Source organism: Nycticebus coucang, chromosome 4 (assembly GCF_027406575.1).
Source record: "Nycticebus coucang isolate mNycCou1 chromosome 4, mNycCou1.pri, whole genome shotgun sequence".
Taxonomy (NCBI): domain Eukaryota; kingdom Metazoa; phylum Chordata; class Mammalia; order Primates; family Lorisidae; genus Nycticebus; species Nycticebus coucang.
In genome coordinates this window covers 54,326,450-54,334,566 of record NC_069783.1, presented here as the reverse complement: position 1 = coordinate 54,334,566, position 8,117 = coordinate 54,326,450, and the positions used below count along the sequence as shown (strand labels likewise).

At 39.8% G+C, this 8,117-nt stretch overlaps 1 protein-coding gene across 2 annotated transcripts in view; it reads left to right on the top strand.

The window, feature by feature from the left end:
* Positions 1-25: 25 nt before the first annotated feature.
* PPP4R3B (protein phosphatase 4 regulatory subunit 3B) overlaps positions 26-8,117 on the top strand; it is a 66,408-nt gene continuing 58,316 nt past the window's right edge. The window contains exons 1-2 of one of the 2 annotated variants that reach the window (XM_053588873.1): positions 26-579; positions 1,925-1,980. In XM_053588873.1, the coding sequence (XP_053444848.1) occupies positions 438-579; positions 1,925-1,980 (198 nt within the window). In that variant the 5' untranslated portion in view covers positions 26-437. The remainder of the gene's footprint in view (positions 580-1,924; positions 1,981-8,117) is intronic. The other variant, XM_053588872.1, reaches the window with a different exon arrangement.

Genomic DNA, 8,117 nt, shown 5'->3' with positions numbered 1-8,117 from the left:
GGAAGTGCGTGCAGAAGCGAAGGTCCGTTCGTTGGACTCGTCGGCCGCCGTAGCCCCTGCTAGGACAGCCCGTGTGAACCTGCTGGAGGAGGAAGAGAAAGGCAGAGAGAGTCGGGTTACAAGATGGCGGATCTGTAGTAGTTACCGCGGCGGCGGCGGCGTCTGTAGCGGTAGTGGCGGCGGCGGGAGAGCAAGCTTGGGGGGGAAAGGGAGGGGAGGGTGGGTGTTTACAGGGGTGAAGTGAGAAGTAACAGGGACTGCGGGTGGAGGAGTCTCGGTGGCTCTTGTTTTCCCTTCTCGTGGCTGAACCTTTGGAGCCATGGTGAACTTGGGCCTCCTCGGAGTCGCCGCCACCGCCGCTACCGTCTCTCGAGAGTGAGAGGCGCGGATGAGGTGAGCGAGGAGGCGGCGGCTGGAACGGAGGGACCGTAGCCACCATGTCGGATACACGGCGGCGAGTGAAGGTCTATACTCTAAACGAAGACCGGCAATGGGACGACCGAGGCACTGGGCACGTCTCCTCCACTTATGTGGAGGAGCTCAAAGGGATGTCGCTGCTGGTTCGGGCAGAGTCCGACGGTAAGATTGTTGGAACGGTAGGATAGGGGACAGTGCCTCTGGTGGGGCACAGCCTGGAGTTTAGGCCGTGGGTTGGGTTAGTAGTAGTATCACCTCTTGGGGCAGCGCGTTGGTCTTGAGCGTGCTCTTATCTATATGGTAAACACAAAATACTTTGCGAGGGTTTACCCTCCGTCCCCACTGGATTCTCTATAACCCCGCCTCCCATCTCTGTTAAGGATTTGACTCCTTTCTCTCCAATTCCTCCTTTTTTGAAGTGTAAAAGAGACGAGGAAAGTAGTGAGAGACTAGGTGGTGACTGCTCGCCCTGAAAGCTAACATAACCCTCGTTCATGATTAAGGTACGGAAGATTTAGCGAAACTTTTCCAGGTGTCCTTTTTTATTGGATTTTCCCTGCGGTCCCCGGTTGCCGCAGTCGACAGGTGCTGGGGGAAAACCAAAAGACACGTTTTCCTGGGGTTTTTGCTGACTGTTGCCACGATACCTGCGCGCACAGACATCTTTAGTCTGGTATCCCTTCAGGCTGTCTTTGAAGAAGGTGTTGTGAAAAAGTGAATACCTTACAGTCTAAGGAAGTTAGGTCACCCCCAAGCAAATTGTAAGCCCCTATTCGTTGATTTATTGTAGTCATGTAAATTTTAAAGTTATAAGCATTATAAAACTACAAAGCACTTTTTACAGCGGCTGGATGCCTGAGTCTAGCAAGTTATGTGTGCTGTTAATAGAAAAACAACAACCTGTATTCCTGCATATTTTATATTCTTACACTTTCCCTTTTATTTTACATAGTTGCAGACTTTTATTTCTACATAAGGTGTTCTTTTGTTCTTAATGAGAGAAACGGATAAATGTAGCACTATAATTTGTGTACTAAATATTTAGATCCCTGTTATGGTTCTTTGTAACCTATGGTTTTATTTGTTAAACTGGGAATGCAATAAAATTTTTGTTTAAAAGAATGACTTCAAGTGGTCGATTAGACCTTAAAATGTTCCTTTCAATAAAACTTTAATAGTCATCTATTCTGCTGTTCTTGGTTCTTGGTTTTAGATGGATTTTCTTTTTTAATGGTTTTAAGGCGGTGGTTCTCAACCTTCCTAATGCCGCAGCCCTTTAATACAGTTCCTGTGGGCCCTGATGCACAGGTTGAGAACGGCTGTTTTAGGGGAATAGAATGAAATACTCTAAATTAAATAAGAAGCCTACGCTTGGAGAGGAAATGTGAATTGGAAGACATTTCAGGTGTCCATCTGAAGAGACATAAAGTGTTTGGTGTTTTTATTGTATATTCTTTATTCAGGGTTATCATTTGAGATTTATAATAAATTGTTTTTTATCTTTCAGGATCACTACTCTTGGAATCAAAGATAAATCCAAACACTGCTTATCAGAAACAACAGGCAAGTAGTTGTTTATCTTTAATTTGAAAGACTTCATCTGTGATCAAGGAAGTATTAATCTGACAAAGATGGGAAAGCTTTCCTGACAAGAAAAAACATGTTTGGTAAACAAAATTACAGATACATGTTGTATTTTCTTTTTAGGTTATAAGTTTCAGACTGAAAAGTGAAAGTTTTTTTGTACTGGCAATAATTTATTATCACCTTTGAATTGAGACACTGTTGATTTATACTAGACTACAATGTATTCATTAGTCTTAAAAAACTGCAGTTAACCAGGTCTCTTCTGTACCCTGTACTCTAAACTTTTTGTTCTGAATCACACTTAAAGGAAATAGCATAAAAGAAAATTCAAAGGGATACTCTCTAAAGCAAGGAAAGCCTGCTTGTGGTGTGAAATTAGATCCATTGACTCAAGTAAAGGTAAAAGTTTCGAAGTAGAAGTATTAAATCCTGTTCTTTAATTATTGTAATTTTTAAATATAGTAATCAATGGATACTTTATGAAAGTGTACATTGCCAATTATGTAACCTTTTCTGTTAATATTTATTGTCTTATTTGGGAAAAGAAAACTTGTATTGTGTGTTAGCATGCCTGCTTAATCTAAAAATGGTAGCAGTGATTCAACCTTCTTTTCTGTAAATATTTTTATTGTGAAATATATCAAAATTGAAAAGTACAAAGAATAATATAAAGGGTATCTGTAACACCACCAGATTTAACAATGTTAGCATTATATCATATTGTTTCAAATCATTTTGTAATGTTGAACATTATGGATAGAGTTAAAGCCCCTATGTATCCATCCCATTGATCCATTCTCCATCCTCCTCTTAGGTGACCACTATTCTGAAGTTGATGTGTATTCTTTCTGTACATGCTTTTATACCTTTTCTGCATATGTATGTATCCATAAATAATATGTAGTCTTTTGTGTGTTTTAAAACTTTACACAGTTGATATCGTACTCTTACGTGTATTCTGCAGCTTACATTTTTCACACGTTTATTTTGAAGATTTGTTCATGTTAACAATGTGGATCTAGTTGTTTTCTTTTTAAACACTGTATAGTATTCTGATGTATGATATACACCTATTGTAGACATTTGGATTATTTCCAGATTTTCTGTGTGTGTGGTATGTAAAGTCAAAACATACTTTGAAGGAGATTTTTGAAGGAAAACAAATTATTTTAGGATGATAATTACAAATCAATGCCTACTTCAAGGTCTGTGAAAATTTGGATGCCCAGAAACAAATATTTCTTAGTGGGGGAATAAAATTATGTTTATTGCACAGCTTATGAATAGTAAAGTCTTACTATTAAACTTACTTGTTTTATGTTAAATTGCAATACATTTTTAATCACTTCTTAGAGCTATTTATAAATTTTCCATATTCAATTATAATACCATTTTCCTCTGTTTAGAAAATGTTATCTGTCCTTTTTGGTGGAGAACCAAATTAAACATTTGTCCTAAACTGAACACCTAGATGTTTCCTATGGACATGTTAAGGTAGACATTTAAGTAAATTTTTCTAAGTCAGCCAGGCAGATGGCTCTCTGTCTTTGCACGGAATTTTACCATATAGTCACTTTTTGATTTGTTTCTATTTGGTCGTTTGTGGGGAAAGAAATACCAATTTATTGTTACCATTTTTTCCCCTATCTGCATGAAGGTAAAATCAGGAAATTTTGTTCTTAAATGTTACTAAGTCATAAGCAGTTCCCCACAAGTTTAGTTGTAATATGGGTTCTTCTCAAATGGTGTATAAGATCTTTTAGCTGTTTTTACTTTGGAAAAATCACATTTCCTGAAGTTTGTATATAGGATAGTCCCCAACATAAGTTAAAAATGCATAGTGGTTCTATAAATGCTTTAGAAATATTTGGACATAGTTTCCTCTGCAATATCCCTACTAGAAAGTTGGCTCTAGATAAATGGCAATTTTAATATACTAAATATCTATTAAGTATTAGAGAAAAAAAAATTTTTATTAAAAAATTCCATCATTTGGAAAATTTTTCTGTAATTAATCACATTTAAATACTCTATTAGGGCTTTTTCAAAGTGATTTTTTTTAATTGGTTTCTTTTTTTAAAAAAAAAACATTCAGGGCTGTACAAGAAGGCTTACACCTATAATCTTACCACTCTGGGATGCCAAAGCTTAGGGATCCCTGAGCTCAGGAGTTCGAGATCACCTGAGCACGAGGAGACCCTTGTCTCCACTTAAAAAAAAAAAAAATAGAAAAATGTGGGGCATGGTGCCTGTAGCTCAGCTGCTAGGGTGCCAGCCACGTACACTGGGGCTGGCGGGTTCAAACCCAGCCCAGGCCTGCCAAACAATGCCAACTACATCCAAAAAATAGCTGGGCATTGTGGTGGGTGCCCGTGGTCCCAGCTACTTGGGAGTCTGAGGCAAGAGAATTGCTTAAGCCCAAGAGTTGAGGTTGCTGTGAGCCTTGATGCTGTGGCACTCCACCAAGGGCAGCATAGTGAGACTCTATCTCAAAAAAGAAAGAAAGAAAAATGGGGGGGACATCTGTAGTCCCAGCTACTATGGAGGCTAAAGCAGGAGGATCACTTGAGCTAGGAATTTGAGATTGCTGTGAGCAAGGCTGATGCCATGGCATTCTAACCTGGGCAACAGTGAGATTCTGTCTAAAAAAAGAGTCATCAAATTTTTAGCAGCAAGAGGAGATCTCCTTTGAGAGAGTGGATGTAAATGAGAAAAGAAATGGAACAGAGCTTAGGACTGAGCCTGTCTGTATTTACTCATTCTTCCAGTAATACCTGGTTGAGTCCTGCCTATGGGATGGTCACTATCTTTAGTGTTGATTTTTAAAATGCATTTGAAAGCTGTTGAAGAGGTGGGGTTTTTTTGGTTTTTTTTGGTGTTATTTATTTTTGTTTGGGGTTTGGGGGGTTTGTTTATTTGTTTTTTGAGACAGAGTCTCACTGTGTCGCCCTGGATAGAGTGCTGTGGCGTCCCAGCTCACAGAAATCTTAAACTCTTGGGCTTAAGCAATTCTCTTGCCTCAGCCTCCCCAATAGCTGGGACTACAGGCACCCACCACAGCGCCCAGCTATTTGTTGGTTGTAGTTATCATTGTTTGGCAGGCCTGGGCTGGGTTTGAACCCACCAGCCCCGGTGTATGTGGCTGGCACCCTAGCCACTGAGCTACAGGCATCGAGCCCTGTTGAAGAGTTTTTAGCGCAGCAATGTCATGATCCAAAATAATAATGTCAATCTGTGGAATTGAAGAGCAGGAGCATGTGGGAAATTTGGAAGTTTGCTGCACAGTCCAAGCAAGAGACAGTGCTGGATTAGATTAGGGTGATGGAGATAGAAAGGTGGATGGGTTTTGAGATGTATAGACAAAGTGGAATTGACAGGACATGCTGATGGATCAGGTGTTGGTATCAGGAAGATCCAGTAAAGTGGAAGAATAAGCATTTGGAAAGCTAGGGAACCAGAAAAATGCCAGGAAGCCTAGACAGTAAAACAACTTTCATATCTAGCAAGATAAGGTTGAAAATATGCTAGGTTTTGGTTACAAGAACATGGCTGAGCTGAAAATGATATCTTTATCTATTTCCTAATTGGCACAATAATCTAATAAAATTGGGGTTGTTGGGAATCCAACCTGATAGCGATTGTGGCAAATAGCCAAATGAGTATACCAGAGGGAAAGAGATTCCTACAGTTTTTGAGTACTGCAGCATGAATTTGTAATGAGTTTTCCGATTTTAGTACTGTAGCTCAGATATAAGAATAGAGAAAGTGAATGATTAGATTGGAAAGATTGGGTGGGTAGTAGAGGGGCTTTCTGAGTGGTGGTCTGAAATAAGACTGAGAAGAAATCTTTTAAGAGATTGGGAGCGGTCTCTCTTATTTAGGGGTCTAGACACCCTTAGATTAATCTGCTGCAGGGGAGAAAGTTGGGAATCGAGTTGTTAAAAACTTTGTGTTTTTTTTTTTAACTTTTTTTTTTTTTTTTTTTTTTGAGACAGAGTCTCACTTTGTCTCCCTGGGTAGAGTACTATGGCATCATAGCACAGCAACTTCAAGCTCCTGGGCTCAAGCAATCTTCTTGCCTCAGCCTTCCAAGTAGCTGGGACTACAGGTGCTCTGCCACAATACCTGGCTATTTTTAGAGATGGGGGTCTTGCTCTAGTTCAGGAACTCCTGAGCTCAGGCAGTCCACCCACCTTTGCCTCCCAGAGTGCTAGGATTATAGGCGTGAGCCACTGCATCCTGCCTCTTTGTGTTCTCTTAGAATTGGTTCACATTTCACATATGACATAGTAGCCGAACTGTGTGTGTGTTTATAGAGTTTTTTAATTCCATTAATTTCCAGCTATGTGATTTTTTTTTTTTTTTTTTTGAGACAGAATGTTACTCTGTCACCCTGGGTAGAGTACCATGGCATCATAGTTCACAGCAACCTAAATTTTGTTTTTTTTCTATTCTGAAGACACAGTCTCACTTTGTTGCCCCCTGTAGAGTCCTATGGCATCATCGCTCACAGCAACTTCAACCTACTATGAGCTCAGGCAGTCCACCCACCTTGACCTCTCAGAGTGCTAGGATTACAGGTCCTGTGACACCCAGCAGCAACCTCAAATTCTTGGGCTCAAGTGATCCTTTTGCCTCAGCTTCCCAAGTAGCTGGTACTGCGGGTGCTTCCACAAGGCCCAGCGGTTTTTAGAGATGGGGTCTCACTCTTGCTCAGGCTGGTCTTGAACTCCAGAGCTCAGGGAATCTGCCAGCATTGACCTCCCAGAGTACTAGGATTACAGGCATGAGCCACTGCACCCAGCCCAGCTATATGATTTTTGAACACATTTTCTCTTTTTTTTTTTTTTTTTTTTTTTTTTTGCGGTTTTGGCCAGGGCTGGGTTTGAACCCACCACCTCCGGCATATGGGGCCAGCGCCCTATTCCTTTGAGCCACAGGTGCCACCCGAACACATTTTCTCTGAACTTCATGTTTGTGCATTTTTTTGGTTTGGGTTTTTTTTTTTTGTTTGTTTGTTTGATTTGTTTTGGTGAGGGTTAGAGATAGGAACTTGTTCTGTCATCTGGGTTAGAATACCTCAGCTCACTGCATGTAACCTCAAACTCCTGGGCTCAAGCAATACTCCTGCCTTAGACTCTGCGTAGCTATTTTTTTTTTTTTTTTCAATTTTTGTTTAGAGCAGCAGTTCTCAACCTGTGGATCACCACCCACAAGAACTATATTAAAAGGTCATGGCATTAGGAAGGTTGAGAACCACTGGTTTAGTTGCCTGGTCTGGTCTATGTTGCCTGATCTGGTTTTGAACTCTTGGCCTCAGTCATCCCACCTTAGCCTCACAAAGTGCTGGGATTATATACATGAGCCACTATTCCCAAGCTAAACTTCATCATTTAAATGGAGCTACTACTTACCTCACATGATAGTTGTGAGTTATTTATGAAAAATGTATTAGCACAGTACCTAATTACATAATAAGCTCAGTAAGAGAACTGTGTTCATAATCTTACAATCCTGAGGTAAGCAGGATTGTCCTCTTTTCCAATGAGAAAGATCAAAGTAGTCACAGAAATGTTGCATAGTGAAGCTACAAGTGATGCACAGTTTCTAATTATGCAGGGTTGTTCCCTGGGTATCAAAATACAGCACAGATTTTGGAAAAATAAGGTAATTACCACTATTTGTAAGCAGTCTCATCATGTCTGTCATGAACTATATATACGTTGAATGGTTTTGTATTTTTAAAACCTGAGCTCAGAAAGAGTTTAGGTCAAGGAAAGGGACTACTAGAGGGTTAGATGTTGCATTGTTTGATTAATCTCACTTTCAGATGTTAAAATTAACTCTGAATCTCCAAATAGAATTTTTAAAATATACTGATGTCTTTATTTTTTTTTTTTTTAAATAAGTAGTCCTATTGGAAAACTAAAGCTCTATCTGTACTGAATTTTGTCAGAGAAGTTAAGGACAAAGATAGTTTGGCAATTAGTAGAATCTCAAATGTTTCATGACTCTGATTTTTATTCCTGTTTATGAAATGATTTGGTGCTGTGGGGGGAAACTGAAAGAGATAGTCCATTGATGTTTTAGACCCTTTTAAATGTATATGTCAC